This window comes from Tympanuchus pallidicinctus, unplaced genomic scaffold (genome assembly GCF_026119805.1).
Source record: "Tympanuchus pallidicinctus isolate F22 unplaced genomic scaffold, pur_lepc_1.0 scaffold25, whole genome shotgun sequence".
Classification (NCBI taxonomy): Eukaryota; Metazoa; Chordata; class Aves; order Galliformes; family Phasianidae; genus Tympanuchus; species Tympanuchus pallidicinctus.
The window spans coordinates 270,379-293,329 of record NW_026294742.1 but is presented as its reverse complement, the minus strand read 5'-3'; the positions used below and the strand labels follow the sequence as shown (position 1 = coordinate 293,329).

Here is a 22,951-nt window from a genome sequence, read left to right as displayed (position 1 = left end):
TTAATGGGAGCTGAATGCCTTATCTGTAGGAATCTGTTTTAAAAACCTGATTCACCCTTAATTAGCCCATTACTGACTGTGTTTCCCTGCATGATGCTCAGCTGAACCTTTTCTTCCTCCAAGGTTATATCTTTGTTGATTTGAAGGGTGAGGCAGAAGTGCAAAGGGCCTTGAAGCGGAAAAAAGAATACATAGGTAAGTGCTGTTTGTTCCTTCTTGTTCTGATGTCAGTGACAGAGTGCTCAGGTGTTAAAGTGCTCCCTGTGAAAGAATCTCCCATTGCTTCAGTTTCTTCCATGCAAATGGTGGGGGAGGTTTCCTCTGCACAGCTGTTGTGGGATAACCAGTTGCCATGTAAGTGCCATCAGGAGCAGCTCGGAGTGGCTGACCTATGTGTGTTACTCTTTGGCTCTTGATATTTGTCATGTGCCCGATGTGTATCTTGCTTTTGGTAAAAAAAAAAAAAAAAAAAAGATACTGTAAAAATCAAGTTGGGATAGTGCAGGGGTTTGTACAAATGATTCTCCAAGCCTGCATTTGAAACCCATTCTTACTGAAGTCCTTAGTGAAGCTGCTCATACTTGGCAAAAATCCCATGTAGGATTGGAACATAGAAGCCTGTGGAAGAGGTTGATGGAATCAGAAGGATTGAAGCTGTCTGAAAGGAAAGGAGTCTAAAGATGACTAGCAGATGTTCTGCTAATCTCTTGAAACTGTCTTTCTTTTATTTAATCTGACAGAATTCTACTCAGTTCTTTTGAATTGTGATTGCTTTTGTCGCTGTTGTAAGCCTAGATTCTTAACACATTGATATTGATAGCTCATGGCCTCAGGAAGCATCTGATGTGCCTGTGTGTGTTTGTTGACTAGGTGGGCGATACATTGAGGTGTCCCGATGTGAGAATACCCCAAAAGAAACTGTTACAGCAAAAACTCATGACCAGCCTTGGCAACGAATGAAGAGGGATGATGAGGAAGAGGAAGACTTGTCTGAATCAGGGAGACTCTTTGTCAGAAATCTTCCTTTTACTAGCACTGAGGAGGACTTGGAGAAGATCTTTTCCAAGTATGGTACGTACTTGCTGTAGTGCTGGAACTTGCAGTGCTTTGTCTCCTTGCAAGCAGAGGTTTGCTGGGTGGGAATGCACGTATGAATCTGCACCTCACACCTCTCAGACACAGACAGACTCAAATCATCTTCAGTGCCTGGTGTGACAGCATTGGACTGCTTGGTATTGAAACTGATGCTGTACCACTTAGCTCAGATGTGCTGTGTGTGCATCTGCCCTTATTCTTCATATCTCCAATCCCACAGTTGAAGCCATGTGTGCTACAGCATATCTGGACTTTGGGTGCTACTGCTGGGCCCTCCTTGTTGGTCTGCAGCTAGTGGCTCCGCACGCAGACTCATGGCTCATCACACACCTTCCTGCAATGTTCAGACCTGCTCTTCTCTCTCTGGCTCCTTTCCTAGCTGTGACCAGGGGATGTCTGTTCAGAATGCTGCTGGCAAGTGTGGTGGCCGTGTAAGTGATCGCTCACTGAAAGGCTTTTTCTCTTGCAGGGCCTCTCTCAGAGATCCATTTCCCTATCGACAGATTGACAAAGAAACCCAAAGGATTTGCTTTCATTACCTACATGATTCCTGAACACGCAGTGAAGGCCTATGCAGAAATGGATGGGCAGGTGTTCCAGGTACAGTGACTTCAGTCTCACATGCGATCAGCCTACCTGGTAAAGGTGGTTATTAGTGAAGCACACAGGTGTTTGCTCCTAGGTGTTGCTGAGCAGAATTCCCCTAGGTGCTAAGGGCTAAATTCTGCTTTACTGTCTAGGAACACGACTGCCTCTGGCAGAGCAGCCTGGTTTGAACAGTTTCACAGATAATACCGAGGTCTGAGTCTGTCATGCTTTGTATGATTACTCTCACCTGCAGTATGCCTCTAAGAAGGAAGGTTTACTTTCACCTAGTTCACTTGCCTAAGAGAAATGTCTGAAAATTTCTTTCCTCTGCTTAGTTCATGAACTTCTGTGAATTATTTCAGAGCTTCAGATCAATGTTTATAAATATCTGAAGTGCAGGTGTCAGTTGGATGAGGGCAGACTCTTTTCAGTGGTGTGTAGCGATAAGATGTGGAGCAAAGACCAAAAACTGAATCATAGGGATTTTCACACAAAGAACTTCTTTACAGTGAGGGTGGCAGTGCATTGGGGCAGGCTGCCCAGAGAGGTTGTGGAGTCTTCCTCTTTGGAGATATTCAAGACCTATCTGGACACTTACCTGTGCGACCTACTATAGGGAACCTGCTTTAACAGAGAGGTTGGGCTCAAAGATCTCTAGAAATCCTTTCCAACCACTGCAGTTCTGTGATTCTGAATCTTGTCTTTTCTTCTAGGGCAGAATGATGCATCTTTTACCCTCCACAATCAAAAAGGAAAAAATTGAAGATATTGATGCAGAAGAATCTTCCTCCTACAAAAAGCAGAAGCAGGCCAAGGACAAAGCCAGCAGTACCAGGTACGGAGGTGTCTTGTGGCAGGGTAAGACAACACAACCTGCCAAATTACCAGATGGCCAGAATGCATCTTTGTAGGGTCTGTATAGATTACCAAAGTCAGTAGAGAATTTGTTATGCAGCTTCCTGTTTCCTTTACCTCTTACCTACTTAATTCCTCTTTCCAAGTAGCTCTAGTAGTTCAGCAAGTACTGAACATATATGGAAAGAAATGTGGTTTTCTTTGGCTTTGTGTATGAATTTCTCTGGTGTCTAATAAAACTGATCTCATGCTGTAACTCTTCAGGGTAGTGGCTACAAATCAGTTACACCTTTCTCATCCACTCGGTCGCCTGTATTCTAAAACGTTCAGGAGTTATCTTTCTAACAGACTGGTTTGAAAGTTGGTAATATTTTCAGACCTTACAGGCAAGGAATGCAACTTTCCTTGCGCAGGATTTTGCTTTTAGGAAACCATATGAAAAAACACACGTTCCTCTGAGCCAGTTTCCAGTTATAACTGCATAGCTGTGGCCACTCACATGCTAGGGAAGAAGAGCTAAGGTGCCAGCATTGCTGCCTTTGTTTGCTCACCAGTCATGTCTCTCTCATCCTGTCTATTTTCTAAGGATGTTCTGCTGTTATTTCCCCCCCATCTTATCCTTGTTACTAGTGGTGGCCTTGAAAGCTCTTCTTTTCCAGGACCATTGAACAGAGAGATGTCAGTGGAAGAAAAAACTGCAAGATTTGAACCTCTTTCTCTTTCCAGCTCTCACAATTGGAATACATTGTTTGTGGGGACAAATGCTGTGGCTGATGCAATTGCTCAGAAATACAATGCTTCCAAAAGCCAAGTGCTGGATCATGTGAGTTGGGGTACTGATCAAATGGGGTAGGAGACCATTTTCTGACCTCTTTGCTCATGGCTAACACCTGCCTGGTCGTTTTGCACAGCAAGAGCTGCTGCGCAGTCTTAAGCTCCACACTGACTGAAAGGTCAGTGGTCCTGTAGCCTGTCTGTAGGTGACAGTCTTTGAAACTAGAACTCAAAATGACACTCCTATCTCTGCTCTTTCCCTCCTAGTTAGGCTTTTCTGTGGCTGAGGTTTGTATTTGCATGTGACTAAAAATTGATGGGAATTCACAGACTAAAATTTAGAATCACTTCACTTTCCTTGAGAAGTTCTCTAGCTCTAACAGCAAAACTCCCAGCAGCTTCAGAGGAACTGAACCATTTTGTCTTCAATTTCTCTGCTCTTCTAAGAGCAGCAGGAATAAGTGCTCAGCAAATTCCTGGACCAGGCCCCTTTGCTTCTGTTTTGAACGCTTACAGCATTGTTGACTGTTATTCTTGCCTGCAGGAGAGTAAAGACAGCGTGGCAGTGAGGGTTGCTCTGGGAGAAACCGAGCTGGTCCAGGAAATCCGACGGTTCCTCATTGAAAATGGAGTTAGCCTGGATTCCTTCAGTCAGGTGAGATGCCTGCTGTGAGGCTGCAGAGTGAGCCTGGTTCTTCTGCCCAGTCCTGACATCCTATGCTCTTTTTAAGATTTTTAATTAAAAATCTTCATCGTGCAGGATTGAACTATTGAAACAGTTCTGAACTCTTAAAGATGAAGTCATGCTTGGGATAGTTGAAGTACATGCGATAGTGTGACAACATGTTAGTAGCAGAGATGAAGTCCTGTGTCTGTAGCAGGATGCAGCTGGAACTGAAATCTGTGTGTGTGAGAATTTGTGTAATGAGGTTTGTGCTGGGGCATGCATCTTCTCAACAGAAAGCCTTTGCTAAGTGGTGGTTGTCACTTTTGGATCCTGTAAAGGCCTGACATGGCATGAGAGAGCACACTGTATTGAAAATGAAATCTTCAGTTAGTAAGAGATTGGTTTTTGCTTTCTGAAGTCCCATGTCCTCCTTCTCCTCTTCTCCCACTGAACATGTCAGGCTGCTGGTGAGAGAAGTAAAACTGTGATCCTGGTGAAGAACCTCCCAGCCACCACAAGCACAGCAGAGCTGGAGGCTGTCTTTGGCAAACACGGCAGCCTGGGCCGGGTGCTGCTCCCAGCTGGAGGCATCACAGCCATTGTGGAGTTCCTGGAGCCAACCGAGGCCAAGCAAGCATTCACTAAGCTGGCCTACTCCAAGGTGAGTGTAGCCAGAGGGTATGCAGCTGCCTGCAGGATGTTGGCTAATTGTGAAGCTCCTGAAAAGAGTGCATGCTAAAATTGAGATAAAGATGGTTTTCAAGGGAAAGTGAGCTAACAGCATTCACAGAATGGCCAATGTTGGAAGGGACCTCAAGGATCATGAATTTCCAACCCCCTGCCACATGCAGGGCCACCAACCTGCACATTTAATACCAGCCCAGGCTGCTCAGGGCCCCATCCAACCTGGCCTTGAACACCTCCAGGGATGGACAGGGCATCCACAGCCTCTTTGGGCAGCTGTTCCAGCACCTCATCACTCTCATAGTAAAGAACTTCCCCCTGACATCCAACCTCAATCTTTCCTCCCTCAACTTCAAACCATTTCCATTAAAAGGAAAACATAAAACATCTTAAAACCATAGCATTGCTATGTTATTTCCTCATTCTTAGATTTAGGAAGATACCCAGTGCATCTATATGCTGCAGTAGCTAAGTAGGACTCTCAACTCACAAAGAAATAAAAATTAAAAAAAAAAAAAAAAAAAGCTGGAAGAGTGTGCTGTGACAAGTGTCCAAAAACTCTCTGTGGCCTGGGAGAGAGTTTCTGATGCCTTTTGCTATGGTAGAGTTGGTACTGAAGCCTGGAGCTCTCCTTGGGAATCCTTTCCTAGCTGTGGCCTTCCTTGTTCCTTGTCCTCTGGTTTCCAGAGGCTTGTCCTCTATGAGGTTGGATACTGACTCACTTCTCCAGTGAAAGATGGTTGAGCCAAACAAAGATGCTGCATAGCTTTTCTTCTCTTGTCCATAACAGGGTGTTTGAGGGGAAAATGGAGCTGAGAGCAGACTTTTCTTCAGGCTTCAACTTTTGCTCTTCACATTTCTCCTGTGTTCTCTCCACAGTTTCACTCTGTGCCGTTGTATCTGGAATGGGCTCCAATGGGTGTCTTCTCCAGCCCAGCCCTTCAGAAAAAAAACATAGAAGCTGTGGAGAAGGAGGGAAAAGAAAGGCTGGTACCTGGTAAGAGCTTAACTGTATCAGAGGAATCTGCCTTTGTTTCCATGCTCTTTTCCATGTAAAGTAGCAATGCTGACATTCCTGAACTTTTCGACGCACTGGAACAGATTGCTCAGGGAAGTTGTGTGTGTACCCTGGAGGCATTCAGGACCAGGCTGGGGCCTTGGGCAGCACGGTTTGATGGGTGACAACCAGCCCAAAGCAGGACAGTTGCAACTGGATGAGCTCTAAGGTCCTTTTCAACTGTAATGGCAACAAATGCAAGGTGTTACAAAAAGAAGGGTGCTTACCTGCCTCTGAAGATCTAGGCTTGTAGAAAGACTCCACAAAGGATCTCTTACTAGAGACCCTTCTCCAGTGGCAGTCAGCCCTTAAATGAGGTCTACGAGAGGTGCAGCCAGGCTCCCCCCCTTCCAGTCACACAGCTGAATTGCCTTCACCTGTGCTTTCAGGGCTGACCCAGTCTTTTCTCCAGGTGCTCAACCACTGATTCAAGCTGTTAATCAGCAGCTCCTATACACTAATGTAAGTTATTCTGTAACTGGAACAGAACCAGCCTCATGGCATTCAGTACATGGTTCTTAGGGTCACCTCACTGGGCTGTGTGGTTGCTGATGTTGCCACTCAAGTTCTGGCCTTAGTCCTGTCTCACTCCTTGCCTGTTGGATGAGATGTGAAGAGTGTGGTACTGCCCACTGTACACCAATCCAATTTGGATTGGAGCAGATGCTCTGGAAAGGAAACTTTTGGTCCATTTTGCTCTTGGCAGCAGCCACTGAGAGCTGTAGTTACTCTGTAGGCCAGCCCTAACCCCAGAGTGCATGTGGTCTCATGCTCTGCAAGGACACCTCCTTGTGCAAGAGCACCTGAGCAACTGGCTTGCACAGCAATGGAGGATCTGGCAGCTGACTTGCCAGTGGCAGGCTATGAGTCTCTACTCTTCTTTCTCTGTTTCTCTTGCATCAGTTCCTGCTGTGTGCTTTGTCTGGATGATTTTCCACTGCTGCAAGGGCAGAGCCTTCTCTCCACTGGTAAACTCATTTTCCCCATCCTGTAAACATTAATTCTCGCCTGTATATTTAAAACCTTTCAAGACTTAAAAAAAAAAAAAAAAAAAAAAAAAGAGGTTGGCTTTAAATAGTTTTGTCTCGTTGGAAGCTATTTCAGGACTGAGGTTTTGGGAGGGGGGAGAAAAGCTAATGAAAAGCCTCTTCGCGGGCTGCTGTTCTGCATATGGGTCACAGGGGATGGCTGGAGCCCAAGGGAACTGGGGGAGCTGCTTTATCTCCCTGTATCCGAGACCCTCACCTCAAGATAAAGGGCTTTAAGCACAGGAGCTCCTGGAAGGCTGCTCAGGGCTGATAATGGTCTTTTCTGCCAGCTTCTGAAGCTCTGCATCTAGGAAAGGGGAGAGGAAGGGGATGTGCAATAAACTCATCACCTCGTTTACAAAAGGGCTTTGGGCGGCGGCACGTGGCCTCTTATTGTGCCAGCTACAGATGGAGGCACCTTTTTCTCCTACCCTGTCTCACTAAATCTCTTCCCTCCCTTTCTTCAAACGACTTATCTTCAAAGGCAATGAGTTTTTTCCATGCTGTGTTGGCAAACATGCTGCGGGTTGGAGCAAGGAGGGTTTGACCACCTGACTGGGAAGGCTTGGGCTGTGTGGTGCCACCGGTAGGGAAGGCAACTGGATGGAGCCCTGTGGGGAAAGTTGGCTATGGAGTTAGAGCTGGGAAGTGTCTAAGCACCCCTGGCTCCATGCAGGTTCTCTCATACCAAAAAAGTGAGCACTAAGCCTAGAAAAGTCATCGAGGGGATGGTGGTAATGCCAGAGGGAGATGCTTAGCTTGGTCCCCTTGAGCACAGCATCAGCTGTGCTGTTAGGGGCTGAAGCTGGTATGGAAAACAAGTTGTCTAGGAAGGGAAGAAGTTGGAAAGCCAGTGGATGACAGCTAGTGTGTCTAACAACGGCCTTCGTGTGCTGATGCGGAAGTTGTGGTTTCACAACCTGTAGGTATGTATTATCAAGAGATGAGGTGTTAGATCACTGCAGAATTGTACTTAATTGTCCAGGGCTCCTTGCCTAGTTCAGTAGGTGTCTGGCAAGGATTGATGTTAGGTGTTTAAGGGCCAAGCAGCAGGCTTATGGAGTTTCTGCATTCAAAGGATTTTGTTTCTACAGGGACCTGTTCACATGTGCGTGCTGAGTCAGCCTCAGTCTCTGTTCACCCAGTAGAGGAGTGGTCTGATCTTGCTGAAGCAGTGACTGTCAGCTGGGGCAGGGGACGAGCTCACCCAGATTTGGCTTTGTTGTGTCTTACAGATTGAGTTTTCTCTTTTTGTATCAGATGGCGACACAACTGTAAAGGGTTCAGGGGAAACATCAGCACAGGATGAGGAAGAAGATGAAGAGGAAGATGAGGAAGAGACCATTCCAGGTTGTACCTTGTTTATCAAGAACCTCAACTTTACCACCACAGAAGACACACTGAAGGAGGTAAGCCGTAAGCAAGGAGTGGAGTCTGGGTTTTGCTTAGTATAGGCAGGGCTGCTGTGATGGATAGGAGCAGGTTGAGACCACACTGGGCACCTCGTTGCTGGAAGGCCCCTACTCATTGCATGGGCTTGAAGAAAGGGCTCACCTGTGTTGCAGAGTGCAGGGAGAAAGGTGTCCTCCACCTCTGATATGCTAACGGTGGTGTTGAAAGGAGTTAAATTGTCAGTGGCATGGCCCTAATGGTACATGAGGGAGCACTGGGAGTACTGGGGCAGGAAAACTCCACTCTTGAGTTTTAGGCTTCTATTAGACAAACGTATCTGAAACAGTTTTGATGGATTTGAATTCTACCTTGGGACAGGTGGAAGCAGTAGGAAATCTTTTAAGACTCTTTGTTTCCCATTCTTCTCCTTGGGATCAGCACTTGTGCAGCTGTAATACTGCACGGCATGCTATGGCCATAAGTGATTATTTCACTGACATGTGCTTGGATTTTGTGCCAGTATGGAGCTGTCTGTGCTGCTTTACCTCAGCAAAGCACTTGGGGGAGATTGTAGCGTTTCTAAAACCACATGGAATATTAATAGTGAGGCTGGGAAAAAACAGCTGCAAGTTCTCACCTTTGCCACTTTCTGTAGCCTTGTGACATGCCGTATTTCATGGTCCAAGAATGATGGTGGGATGTCAGTCCATCCTGGACCTGTGCTGCTCCATTTTGGGATGGAGGTTCTGGTATAGATCTGGTCCTGCTGGCTGTGGGGACAAACCTTAAATACTCAGAGAAGGACCAGGACTTCTTTTTTTTCTTTTTTCTTTCCTACATTCCAGTTGCAGTTGTACAAGGGAATCATACAAATGTTGTGCCACGGTAGAACAGCCCATGCTGCCCTGCAGCACCTCTCTTACAACTCTGGAAGGAGCTGTTTTCTTACGAGGATCACAAGAGTTACCTGCAGTTGGGTCCCTGCCTGGGTGCAGACAGCTTGTAATCTGCTGTGGTCCCCCACAACAACCACAGAGCTCAGCGGTTTCTGAGGAGTGGTGAAGGATTTCTGGGACCATCTGTGTTGATTTATTTACAAGTCTGTGTGTGTATTTGTGCAGAAATAATCTTGTAAGAGAAAAAGCAGCTGCACTGCCTGCTTGTCAGGTGTGCCTGGCGGGGAGGTAGGCTTGCAAGCGTGTGCCTCTGGCTCTGAAAGAGTGCTACACTGTCACTCAAACTGAGTTATAAGCCTCTGACAAAGGGTGTCTGAATTCCTTGCAGACGTTCTCCAAAGTGGGAGCTGTGAAGAGCTGCACAGTATCCAAGAAGAAAGACAAAGCAGGTACTCTAGATGTTACTGTTCAATTCCTTCCCGCAGCTGGTTGCTGAGGGCTCAGGTGTGGCATTGCGTTAGCATTCATCTGGATGAGCATTTGTTATTTTTGCATTGATGAGGTCTTCAGTGTTTCTAGAAGTGTGCCTGTTGAAATGGCTGAAAACAGCAGCCAAAAACACACTGGAGTTCAGTCTAGAAGGTTAAGCTGAATTGTGGAATTTGTGGAGATGTGGCCTTTTCTTGAGATCAGGACAGAGAAGCCAACTCCTTCAGGATCACAGAGCGGGATGCAAGTTGAAAGGGACCAGTGCACTTAAATGATTGAACATGTGCACAACACTTTATCCACAGCAGCAGCCACAGTCTTCAAGGGTGCCTGGCTGAGTACTGCGCTGAGCAGGCGTTGTTTGCTGCCTGTGCTGATCCCAGCAGGATCTCTGCCTACCTCCCATGGGGTTGGACAGGAAAGGGATTGCATAAGGCAAGCTGAATGGGCTGCATCTTTCCAGATTTTAGGCTAGGGATTGCACAGCTCTGTGGGATTTTGCCTTGGGGAATAACTCCCTAGGCATCCTTTTGCATGGGATGCTTAAAAACTCCGATTCACTGAAAGAAAAAGAATAAAGTCCGTTCTTCAGTGCTGCTGACATGTGTGGCATGCTCATGACTAGACAGCAGCATTTGAATCTGGTCTGAGCTCATCCCGCCTACCAGCACTATTGGTTTCTGTTGCTGCAGGGTGACCTCAGGATCCTACTGCCTCTCAAGTTCGGAAGTTAGAAATTTGGTGATGTGTTTTTGCTTATGGATTTTTCCTTTCCTCTCCTAGCTTTATTTATGGGCCTGGAAATTGCAACTGCCTTTCCAGGTTCACAGAAGTATATTCTGTTTTTTGCCTGCCTCACAGATGTTCTGTCTCTCAAATGTTGGGCTTTTGTTTTGTTGTAGTGGGAAATCATCCCATTACTAGCACATGACAGTTTGCCTTTAAACAGATCTCAAATGCTTGGTTCCCAGCAGTGGTCATTAAGTGCCTATTTGCTGTCTGTTAACCAAAACCAATTTCTGAATGGGTTGCAGATTAGAAAAGCCTCATCTGGGGACCAGACTGCAACCTGCATATTTCTTTCCCACAGCAAAAGTCACACTTATGTCTGGGCTGTTTACAAATTTCCCCAGTGAAGGTCTTGTTTCGTACATTAGGGAAATGTCCTGTGTATAAGCAGAGGCTTGTGTATCTATAATAGGATCAGTCACCCTGACTACAAACTGCGGTAGTTCTATAGGACATACAGTTATTGTTTTATTTATGGAGGCTGTGCTGAAATCTCACAAAGCTCAAAATCAGTTTGGCATACAGTGCCATCTCTGATAGCAGCATCAAAACAAGCTCCTCAAACTGAGCATCCATTCTAGAGCAGTATTTCGTTCCATGCAAGCTGTTAAGGAGTGTTAATGAGGAATATGACAGTCAGGACAAGGACAGACTGGCCCCTTCTTCAGTGTATTAGTTTTTGCTTCCCCCCAGTTTTAGCAGTCAGAGATTCAGAGAATTTTTGTGCTCACAGTTGTCCCTGGATCCTGCTGGGCACTGCAGTTAATGGTGGAATCCATGTAATGCTGTGGCAGTGTTAGTAGTTAGTATGCAACAGCACTTTGTTTTTATGTTTACTTTTTAGTATCCTTGTTTCCTGCTATCATAACAATTTTCCTTTATCTTCTTATAGGCACTTTGCTTTCCATGGGCTTCGGATTTGTGGAGTACAAGAAGCCAGAGAGTGCTCAGAAAGCATTGCGACGGCTCCAGGTAAGCTGAGGCCAGGTTTATTTCCAGAGATAGTGAGCAGTGATGTAGATAAACTGTGAGGTTCAAAAGCTAGTTGAGGAAGAGGGGTATATACCCTCTTCCTACCAGTACTTAGAAGGGTATTTCATACCAATACCTGGAGGAAACCTACATGAAAGCAGGAGGGGGACACTTTATCGAGGAATGTCATGATAAGACAAGAGGTAATAACTTTAAAATAAAGAAAAAGGATCTAGATAATATATTAGGAAGAATTCTTTACTCAGAGAGTGCTGAGTCACTGGAACAGATTGCCAAGAGATGCTGTGGATGCCTCATCCCTGGGATGCCCAAGGTCAGGTTGGATAGGGCCTCAGCAGCTGATCTGGTGGGAGATGTTCCTCACCACGGCAGAGGAGTTGGAACTAGATGCTTAAGCTCCCTCCTCGCTCAAGCCGTTCTGTGCAAGGGGGAATAGCTTGTACATAAGAATGTTTTACTAGCACTGATCCTATGCAGAGATGGCAGAAAATGTGGAATTATTAAAATTCAACAAGTTTATTCTGCAAGGTTTACTTGCAACAGTGACAGAGACCTAAGAATAAGAGACCCCCACAGAATAAGTGTAGCTTAGTATTTGGTGTTGTGGGGTTCAGTTTCATCTTCTGTGACTCTACCAGTGCTTCAGGGACTAGGGCTTGGATGCTCTTCAAGGAAATAAGTCATTTCTGGTGCTGCTAGAACAACATGCTAGTGTCTTGGTCCACATTACCTGCTGATGCAGGCTAGACAGCAGGAACACTCCTTTTCTATATAGACCTGGAAGAATTGCTCTGTGTATAATGGCTGTTTGCTCCATGACTGCAATCCATGGGTCTCACCTTCAACAGGTGGTGATTTTGCATTGCACAGCTGTGTAGTCCTGAGATAGATGGGTGTTCTGCATTGTTTTGAACATAGAATCCTGAGGTAAGCAGGACAGTGGAGATTTTGCAGAGGGAGTGGGCGGCAGGGCTCCAGGTTCCCAGCGTAAAGCCTTTGCACATCCTGTGCTGTTTCTGGACTGATTAGGCAAGAGGCTGCTTGTTTTCTGTGCTTTAATGTGTGGGTAGCAGGAGACAGAAGACTTTCTGTCTTGGCTACTGACAGCAAGTGAGTCATCCTTGGCTCATTCCAGAACAAGCTGTGAGGTGCTCCCTGCCTTGAAGAGTTTGCAGTCCAGAAGGAGAAGAACCAGTAGCCCAGGGCAGGGAAGTGACTTGCCTTTGCCAGGTTAGTGCCAGCGCTGAGGCCAATGAGCAGACATGAGGGTGCTGGCTGATTCCTCAGTTAGACTGTCTCCAGCTTCATATCAGAACCTTACCTTGTATGAATAGGGAAGACCTTTAGTGAGGAGAAGGGGAGGAATGTATGGGAAAGAATAAAGATGTGAAATGCGAAGATTGTGCTGGAACAGCTGCCCAGAAAGGCTGTGGATGCCCCGTCCTTGGAGGTGTTCAAGGCCAGGTTGGATGGAGCCCTGGGCAGCCTGGTCTAATATTAAATGGGGAGGTTGGTGGCCCTGCATGTGGCAGGGGGTTGGAGATTCGTGATCCTTGAAGTGCCTTCCAACCCTGACCACTCTGTGATTCTGTGAAATGTTATGCTTGTATCCTGGAAGCTTGAATGCTGTTGTGACTCATATTTTTTTGTTTTCATTTTAACTTTTAGGGCTGCATTGTAGATGGCCATAAGCTGGAAGTCAAAATCTCTGAGAGAGCTGTCAGGTAAAGCTGTCTTCCTTCTGTAGCATGGTTACATTTAGTCTGTGATAAGTCTTGGTAGGTTCTTCATTTCTAAGCTAGTATCTGTGCTTCATAAGGATTTGTGGCCAGTAGTGCTTCGGCTGTCTGACACATCAGCCTTTGTTGCACGTTGCATGGAGTCACCTTAGTCAGTACTTGGAAAGGAAGAAGGAAAAAAGAGGAGAGAAAAAAAGAGCAGATGTGAACGTGCTTGCTTACTAAGAGACTGACTTTCAAGTGAAACCTTAAGCAGCATACACTGATGGGGTGCCAAAAGTGGGTCCAAGATGAGAACCAGGCACGCGATACTTGTTTCATGTTTAAGGAAAAGGCTTCTCTGAAAAATGCCTAAGGTTCTTTTGGTGGGGAGCCTAAGAGGCAGACCTTTCTGTGGAGTTACATTTCCTGATGTCACATAACGAGGTGACTGACTCAGGTTTATAGCTTTACTGTTGAAATCTATGACTCATATCTACTGGGATTTTGATGATCTGTACCTATGAGGTTAAAAAAAAGTACACCAAGTGATTTGGAAGTGATTACTGGCGCCCTAAAAACTATCTTGTAGACACTTTGGAAATGCTGTGAGAAGAGTGTGTCTCTTACATGGCATAATTCCTTTGCAAATCTGGTACCTGGGGCCCAGAAGGCTGACAGTTCACTATCTGCACTTTGCATTTTGTGGCTTTTTTTTTAATAAAGCATTCATACCCATTCTGGGTTTTAAAATCCAGTCTGTAATGTAGAATGCTTTACTCTAAGCTGCTGTTTTGTTTTTTTTTTATATTAGGTAAATTTTTATCTTATTCAAATACAACACAACCTGAGCAAAATAATTTACCAATATATTTTAGTTTTGTTTATTGTTCTCTAAGTCAGTAGGAAAAAGAATGAACAGTCGCTTGCATTAGATTACTTGTTTAAATACATGCAAATGTTTCATCACCTGGTACTGAATAGACAATGTTTAGAGTCAGAAGAAAAGTTGGTGGCAGATGTGAGTACAAGCCTGCTGCCTTTGTGGAGTGCAGCTCCGTTGTGGCTGCACTCAGCAAGCCAGAAGCTCTGATTTTAAATTTGGGATTTAAATTACTTGCATTCATTCCTTCTCTATACAGCTAATGAAATATCCATTGTCACCAGCGTGAGACCGGCAGGGATGCCGTTGTGAGCTAGCTGGCTACTTCTGATGGCTGGCATTGAAGCAGACAATGTGCCCTGGGCGTGTTGCTCTGCAGTGCCCCTTACCTGCCCTGTCTGTTCACCTGACAGGCCTGCTGCAAAGTCCTCCCGAAAGAAGCAGACGGTCAAGAAGCAGAAGACTTCCAAGATCCTAGTCCGAAACATCCCATTCCAGGCCACCGTCAGGGAGATCAGGGAGCTCTTCAGGTAGGAAAGCATTCTCTGTCAGGTCTGGGCAATGCCCTGCTCAGGAGTCAGCAAGATTTTAATGCAGGACCTTGCTGATGGATTGTAATGATGAATTTTGACTTCTCTGTGGGAGCAGGTGAACTTGTAAGTAGAACTGATGTAGCAGGTTTTTCTGCTGTGAGATGCTGTCTGCGAGACAGATGGCATATGCCAGAGTTTTGACTCAAGTGCTCTGATCTGCTGCAGCTGGGTGGCCCATCACTCTGCAGTAGGCATGCACGGAGGACGGACATCTCCCCCTATCCAACAGATGACACAGCCTTGGATATTTTTTTTCCCTCTTGTTTGTAAGGCTTATGGCAGCATTCCTGCTGCTTGGCACACCTGGCTGGGAGGAGCACCAAGAGTCACTGCAAACAGCTGGTGTGAGAGGTATCAGCTCGGGCTGGCTCCTTCCTCCATCTGCCCTGCACACACAATGCTGTAGCTCCTTCCCAGCCTGCAGGGAGCACATAAATCTGGCTCTGCCTTTGCCGCACCTGGGTGTGTACCTCATGTGCTTGCTGCTGTGCATCCCTTGTGGCTGCAGGGATGCGAGGTATGCAGCTTGCCAGAGTCCCTCCAGCGAGAAGTACCTGAGCGATCAGTAGGGGTTTCAGAATCTTAGCCTGCTCTCTTCTCTTCCTATCCTCAGCCCAGTTGTGCATACAAGGATACAATAAGCCTTTAGTGTATCCCAGAAAAGAGTTGCAGCTGTGTAAAGTGCAGCTTATGTCATCTGCTGCTGCCAGGGTAAGAATCCGAGCGGTGGGCCCAGGCCATGCTCCCTGCTGTGCTGCTGGCTTACTGGAGGAATCTGGGAGAATTGTTGTCCAGCTCCATCCATCCATTTTGCTGTCAGCAAGACCGAGGGCGACAGCATCCATCTGCAAGATGTGAAGTCCTGAATCAGGAGGAGGCTTTACCGTGGAGCTGGTGTTTGTCTCAGCAGCAGGCAGTGTTTTGCTGGGTCAGCGCTGTGCTGTTCCACTTTAACCCTTTGAAAAAGTTATCAGGCTGTGCACAGAGCTACAAGGCTTTGCTGGTAGCAGGGGAAGCTCCTTTCTCTATATACCCCTCTATGAGCTGTGATGCTCTCCTGCCCTGACAGTGTTAAGAACAGTGGATACGGACAGTAGGTCCATGCTGCTACAGCCTGTGTTCTTGTAGGGTAGAGGAAAGCCACGGTGGTGACAAAAGCTATATGCTGCAATGCTGTTTTGGAGTGGGGTCTTTGGTTTTAAGTGGGTTTTAAGCACACCATGATTCAGCCCAGACGTGTTCAGGAAAAGCATGATGTTAGGATTCACGTAGAAGAGCAAAGGGATTTTCGTGCTGTGCAGGTGTAGCCTGGATGCTTTTGTTTCAGCATTGCCCTGGGAGCCCCAGTCGAAACAAAGCCCAAAAAAGCCTGGGGCTTCAGGGCAGCATGCTGAGGGAGCATGTTAGGCACTGCTCATTCAGAATTCAGCCTCTGTGGTTGCAGCCATAGCACCAGAGCAAACAAAAGCCTGGAACCTATTTGCCTTTTTGGGTGCTGAGCTATGTTCATGGAGTGGGGAGACTTGTGAGTATCAAGAGAACACACGAGTCCAGCAGAGAATGAGGGCTTTGCTTTGTGTTTTATTCTTCTCCTGCCTTGTCTGACACCTGGGACTGGGGAGAGGCTGTGATTCACACGGCAAGGAGCGCACAGCCTCCAGCAGCACACTGCTGCCAGCACTCCAGGATGATGCGCGAACATCCATTTTGTTTACCTGGGCTCTGTGGAGATGGGAGTTTGGTCCTGAAAACAGCGGCGGATGGCTGGGGGGGGATCCATAATCCTCCCCATGCCCAGCCAGCCCTCCTGGCCTGCTGAGAGGCTGAAACCGAGCACAGCTGAGCACTGTCATGTGCTTCGTGCTCTGAGATGGCTCTTTGACATCAGATGCCTGTGCTCTGGAGCTTCTTGCGTTTCTGTATTTAGGAACCCGTCTGATTTTTGTCACTGGCTTGAAATCGCAGACAATGGTTGGGCGGCAGAGGCGGCTCGGCCAGCAGGGCTGCAGGGGGCACTCTTAGCCTGCCCAGGAGAGCAGCCGGGGCTGTACGTGGCACCGCCAGCCTGGGGACACAGGGACAGAGCCAGGGCACAGCCCCGGCGCAGAGCCGAGCCGGTGAGCCTGCAGGACTACCTATTGTTTCACGTGCTCCAAAGCCCAGCAGCTGATGTCTCTCACCCTGCTCCCTTCTGTGCTTTTTTTTTTTTTTTTTTTTTTTTTTTTTTTCCTTTTCTCAATTGCTTTGGCAGGAGAAAATGCATTTGTTTTTACCCCGCAAACAAATATTTACGTGTTTTGAGCTTTTTTCAAGAAGCTCTCTTCATTTCTACATCTCTGATGGGCGGGTGTTAATGGCGCTGAAGCAGCAAAGCAAGGGAGCTGGGTGTTTTCAATAGCAATCGCGAAGGCTTCTGTGCACCGCTCGGGATTTCCTGAGCTGGCACTGCTACCCCACTTGTCGTTATGCTTTTTAGTGTCATTGATTAAGGATCTGTGGCTTGAACGCTTAGACCTGCCCAGCGCTGCCGCTCTCATTCTTACAGAGGCTGACAATGGATGCGGCTGCTGCCTTCCTCCGGCTGTGGCTGTGAGCAGGGCTGTGCTGCCGTGGGGCTCCGTGCTGCCCATCGTGCTGGGGCGGCGCGGCTGTGCCTCGCAGTGCTGCTGCAGAGCTCTGCCCTCCCATCCCCGGGTGCTGCCCTCTGCCATCCATCGGGGCTGGTTTTGTGAGATCTGATGGATGTTATTTTCTCCAGCGGGAGAAATGCTTTTCAATTATAGGGGCGGCTTTTGGGCTAGGTGTGAAGATCTAGCTTTTGTGGGTGTGTTTTTTCCCCATTTTTGTTCTTTATTATATTCTACTATTATCTTCACTACCTGGAAAAATAACAAAAGACAAATGGTCCTTCGTTCTTCCCCAAGAGCCATAGTTAGGGGAGGGAGACAAAGGCTCTGATACCCATGAAGACTGCTAATTTTTGCTACCAAATTGGGGGGCTTTAATGGTGTGACTTTTTTTTTTTTCCAAAAGGAACTCAAGATGTGACAGGCTGAATTGGAGATCTGTAAAAGGCCACATTTTCACAGATTGGAGCTCTGGCAATTTCTGAAAATTAGTCTCCTTTAAAATCTATCACATTAGATCCATACAACCTTCATTGGATGTTTCAATTAACTGTTTGTTTCACTGCGTGCTCTGCCATCCTCCTTCCCCCCATCTGCACCAACTTTCATGGATATCAAAGACATGGCTGATTTGCAGCTGGCCCATGACATTTCAAAGAGACACAGGTTTTATTTTTGCCAAAAGGGACCTGGTTAGATTTGGAAAGAGTTGTCTTTCAGATCTCTGCCCAATTGAATACTACCCGAGATACAGATGGAGGCGGAGAGCTTGCCTAGAGTTGGACATTGCTGCTTTTGCCACCAAAGGAACTGCATCTTAAGCTGCATGTTTTGAGGCTGGCACTGTTTCCTTTTAATTTCCTTGCAAAGTACACCTGAAAGTATGGAGAAGGATCCTAAAATTGCCATGACCTCTGCTTCCTGCCCTCCTCTGCCAATTGGGCACCCAAAAATCCTGAGCACTGCTCAAGGTGAGGTGTCAGGGCAGTTCTGATTTTCTCCATCCTAACAAATATGCGGCAGTTGATGCATCTGGCAAAACAAGTGCCTGAGCCCTATGAAGAGGAAGCCGATCTCTTCCCCCTGACAGAGGTCAGAAGTGAGAGCAGTGGTGGGATGGGGCATCAGAGTGAGAGCTCTGCTAGGAGAAGGAACATCTCTGAAGAGAGGTGCAATGGATAAACTGGCAGAGATTTTTTTTTTTAAAGGCAGTCTTTATGAAGTTAATTTTATAAGATGATGCCTTTCACTTCTTCTGACCTATTATAATAAAGTGTAGTTATCAGAATGGGCTTTTCATTTCCCATTATGAAGGACAGGGTGGTATAATGAGTCTGTCTGCCAGACACACTTGCTGTTCACACCTTTCTCCCAGTAATGGAGCCTACATGGCTGCAGACAATTTCTCCTTCCTGGAGTAACGAGTAACATTGCCCTGTTGAAGCTGTGGAAATCTTTGCTACTGAAAGGCAGAGGAGGGAAGAAAAGAAAAATAAGAGTGCCTTCATAAACTTGTGAGTTTGTTAAGCAACTGCTGGGCAGTATTAATTAGGATGCACAGTGGAAATGCCCCTGGGATGCATGGCGCTGCAAACATCACTCTCTGAGCTGTCCAATGTCAGCTCGTTCTGTGTGATATTTTGCTTTCAAAGCCCTAGACATTGTACTAGAAAGGTTTCAGAATCCATTGCTCTTCCTCCTAGTTGCTTCTATTTCCATCTCAGTGATTTGAGGAGCAGAGGTGGGATTGCTAGCTGTGCAGGCGCTGAGTGGGCTGGACCCCACTGCTGGGGCAGGACTAGGGGAATTCATCTCCCATTTGTAAGAAGGGCTCCTGGAAGCTGCTGGGTTGTGCCCTGCTTGCCCGGGCTGTGTATGTGAGCAGACTGAGCTGCATTTCTAGGCCACTGTATCAAGGTGGTCCAACAGTCAGCTTGCAGCTACAGCCAGTCTGAGGGACTTGTGCACTGAGGAGGAGGGGACGGTGTTGGAGTAACAAAGCCAAAGTGAAACTCCTTCTGTCCCATCTGGGGTTGGTTGCTGGTTGGAAGCCAGCAGCTCCTGCTGCCCCTGCAGCAAATGCAGAGCTGTTCCTCAGGCCGCTTCTGTCCAAGTAGAGCCTCATAGTCCCTGCCATGACCTGGTGGGCAGGCGAGTCCCTTGGTGCCCTCAGATTGACAACCCTTACAGCACTGGGGAAAAAGGCTCATCCTCACTACCTCACTACTCATTGTGTACTGGGCATTAGGTGCACTGCAGAAGCTAACCCTACTACTGAAAAGAGATCAGTGTGTAAGATGCTTGAAGGGATGCTGCTGTGGCAAGGCCTGGAGGTGTCTGAGCAGCTGAGCTCCAGCTACTCCACAGTGCCTGTAGTCATGGGGCCAGTGCTGGACACCCCCCTGTCCTGTCTGGCTGCTGGGGGCTGGGACAAGCAGCAGGAAACATGCAAGAGGTGCTCTCAGGTGGGACCAGGCAGGAGCAGCTGAGGAGCAAGAGGTGGGACTTGACTGCAAGCGTGATTGCTGACAGCTGTGGTGAGGCCTGTGCATTCCTACTGGAGTTCAGTGGAATCAGTGGGTTGTGTCCTCGAGGAAAGAAGTAAGCAGTTTAAATAAGCAGTCAACCCTTGAGGACCGCAGAGCAGTCATAGGTGCATGTGTGTGCCCTGGTGCCCCCATGGTACCCTGGATTATGTGCCAACAGAGCTTCTGCCCTATTTTGCTGATCTTATGGGGAAAAAACCCACGTGCTGCTGATTCAATTCCACAGACGGTTTCCTGTAACCTGGGTGCTGCAGACCTGGACCTGGAGTGCTGTGGGGCTGCGTGCCCTGGAGAAGCAGGGGCCCCATCCTCAGGGGGTGTAATTGCAGGGGCATCCAGTGATGCTAGCAGATGATGGCACTTCTTTAATACAAGATTGCAGCTCACTCTTAGGATGTGAGGTGTGCTCGTTGCTGACACCATAGGGTGTCTGTGTAGGGCTACTGGGGCTGCACAAAGCTGCTCTGAGGTCAATGCTTTCAGCCTAGATGCTCCCACTGCAGCTCAGCCCCTCTCAGCCCTTGCCATGCAGGCACCTTCTGCAGGTGAGATTGGACAGCATCTGGAAACGGTGCATCTTTGGTGCAGTTAGGGATTAGCTTGAGTGATGGCTGCCTCCTTCCTGGCTGAGAATCCTGCCCCATGGTGTCCTGCTCCCATGCAGGGCTCTGGGCACCGCCGTGCAGATCTGTGTGCTGAGAGCTGCTGGGATCTGTGGGGCTGCTTTATTTCTGGCGCTATCTCAGAAAGCATAAATTAATATATATGTGTATATATTTTTGGTCCTTCTTCTGTGTTGGAAAACCAAACGCAGCAGTACTGGGCTGCTATTCAGAGAGTAGATACGTAACTGGCTGCTTTAATTTGACTATCCAAAACAAGCCATGGGGTGCAGGAGAGTGAAATAGGTTTTCGGTGCTGTTTTTCAGTTTGAATCAAAAAGGTGTTTAACATAGATAAGGAAATGTTTAACTCTGTGTTATCTTGGCAGGGCTGCTTTAAAAGGTGGATCTTCTCAAGAGCAGAAGGAAGATTTTTCAGTATATCCCTTTCCCTGCCTTGAATATTCATTTCAGCACTGGATTTTAATTTTTTTTTCCCCTCTCCCATGCTCAATGTGCTCCACACCCGCAGGTCCCTGAGCCACAAGGAGCTCTGGCTGCCTGTCCTGCTCAGTCCTGCTGCCCAGTGCCATGCAGGGCAGTGCCGGGCTGCTCCCCTGCAGCAGTGCTTCTCATTGAGCTGCGTTCATTTGTGGTCATCAGCGCGGAGGGGCTGGGGAGGTGAGGAGAGCTGGCAAAGGGGCTGTGTGTCACACGTGTGTCAGATGGACTGTGGTATTCTGCTCTGGGGCTTTTGCAATTTTTCTGTGCCACTGAGGACTGGCACAGGTGCATGCACACGTGTCGTTTTCTTGCTCAGTAGGAAACGAGCAATGCAGCCCATAGAGGAGATAGCAGCCAGGGTTTCTGAGTAACGCGCTCTTACTGTTAGTATTATAAAGTCTTCTTTTGTCTGAACTACTCAGAAGCTTATATGCATGTTTGTATATAAGGAAGTGAAAACATGTACAACAAAAAAGTAGGACCTCACACTGTAGCTGCGTTGCCCGTTGGTCATCCCTCTGGGGCCGGCAGCGGATTTGCGAGACACAGGAAGTTGCAGTGATGCTGGCCCAACTTCTGAGCTTGTATCTCAGCTTTTAGGACATGGAGCAATCAAGGTGATTGTTTTCTTGATTTTAAAATTCTGCTCTGTGTCATTTCTTAGCTTGATGTTGACCCAGCCACCTTCCATGTCTTTTGCTAGCATATGTGTATTTTTCTGTCTCGCTTCACAAGAAGGCCTTGAACGAGCCCCCAATGAATCACAGTTTCCAGCTCATGATGACACTGTGTCCTTTATTTGCATGTCTGTTTACATTGCTGCCCATTGCGGTGTTTCTTCCTCCCCCTCTCCTGTGGGTTTCCAGCCCTGGAGCTGGGCTCTTACTGCTCTGGGCAGGCCCTGCCCTGCTCTCGCTGTGCCCAAGCACTTCTGTTGGCTTCTGCTGCCCATGGCACTATGAGCATTTGTCTGCACTCCCGCCCGCACGCTGCTTTTCCTGATGAAACCACGCCAAGGCAGAGCCCGCTGCCATCTGCCTTCTCGCCTGCCTTTGCTCCTCCCTCAGCAGTACCTGAACCAGCTGAGCGCTTCCAGGCATGAGGCAGAGAGATCTGAAATGTGACAGCCTGATCCAAGTGAGTGCGGGCAGCTCCTGTGGCTCGTCCTCCCGGGAGCAGGGTGCTGGGGACAGACTCCTGTTAGGCATCCGGCAGCTCACGTACTACCCCTTACTCAATGCCTGTTTTCATACCAAGGTTTTGTTAGGTGCGTGGGGAGCTGGTCCTAGGAAGATGCTCTGCTTTCTGCATGCTCAGTGGTGGACAGACTGCTGCTCCCTCTGTGCTTCTCTCCAGTTTGGGTCTGACTTCTTGTCCTCTTTCCCTTTCACCACATGGCTGTGCCAGCAGCCAAAGGGTTAAATGAGTTCGGGGGCAAGGGAGGGGGGTACAGAGCTGAGGTATTTCAGATGCTCATTACTCACTGCCAGCTTCCCCCAAAATCATATTAATTTCACGCTGTCACGCAGGACTGCGCTGTCTTTCCCGTCAGCATCCAGGAAGGGGGGTGTGCTCATCTCCGCCTGCCACGGGGATGCTTGTGAGGAGAGCTGCAGCCCCTGTACCCGTGGCTGTGCCCCCTCAGCAGGGCTGGGCTCCCACTGCCTGTGAGGCCCAGGGGCCTGCGGAGCTTCTCCAGCCGCCCGCTCCTGCTGATCGTTTTCCACCCCACTGCTTGTGCAAGAACCCCATGAAATGAGGTGTGCTGCAGCAGGAGGGAGGGGAGCGGCTTCTGCTGTCACTGCACACCACCGCAGCCCAGTTCTCCTGCCACCTCTGCACTGCCTGCATCACCTCCTTCACTTCAGGATATGCTATTTCTTTTTTTTTTTTTTTGGGGGGGGGGGCGGGGGGGAGGGTTTAGACTAAAAGGATCAGGCTATCTCCTCCCTGCCTCCCATCACCCTCCCATGGCTGTGCTCCTTGTGGCACATGGCCCTCCAGGTCACAGCACCTCGATTCCCCTGTGTGCAGCAGGCTCAGAAGGATGGCTCTGCCCACCCTTAGGTGGGAGCTGATGCTGGCTATCCTGCAACCTGCAGGACCTGCTCACTCTCACGAACCATTTTCTTGAGGAAACAGGGCTCTCCATCTGCCCGCATCACTTCTTG

The 22,951-nt window shown here is 47.9% G+C and overlaps 1 protein-coding gene across 1 annotated transcript in view; it reads left to right on the top strand.

Annotated features, from left to right (window-relative positions):
* RBM19 (RNA binding motif protein 19) overlaps positions 1–22,951 on the top strand; it is a 47,416-nt gene that overhangs the window by 5,776 nt on the left and 18,689 nt on the right. The window contains exons 9-21 of the mRNA XM_052689798.1: positions 124–195; positions 871–1,071; positions 1,565–1,695; positions 2,397–2,518; positions 3,265–3,361; positions 3,857–3,967; positions 4,440–4,640; positions 5,543–5,660; positions 8,009–8,157; positions 9,425–9,485; positions 11,207–11,286; positions 12,976–13,031; positions 14,322–14,438. Of these exons, the coding sequence (XP_052545758.1) occupies positions 124–195; positions 871–1,071; positions 1,565–1,695; positions 2,397–2,518; positions 3,265–3,361; positions 3,857–3,967; positions 4,440–4,640; positions 5,543–5,660; positions 8,009–8,157; positions 9,425–9,485; positions 11,207–11,286; positions 12,976–13,031; positions 14,322–14,438 (1,516 nt within the window). The remainder of the gene's footprint in view (positions 1–123; positions 196–870; positions 1,072–1,564; positions 1,696–2,396; positions 2,519–3,264; positions 3,362–3,856; positions 3,968–4,439; positions 4,641–5,542; positions 5,661–8,008; positions 8,158–9,424; positions 9,486–11,206; positions 11,287–12,975; positions 13,032–14,321; positions 14,439–22,951) is intronic.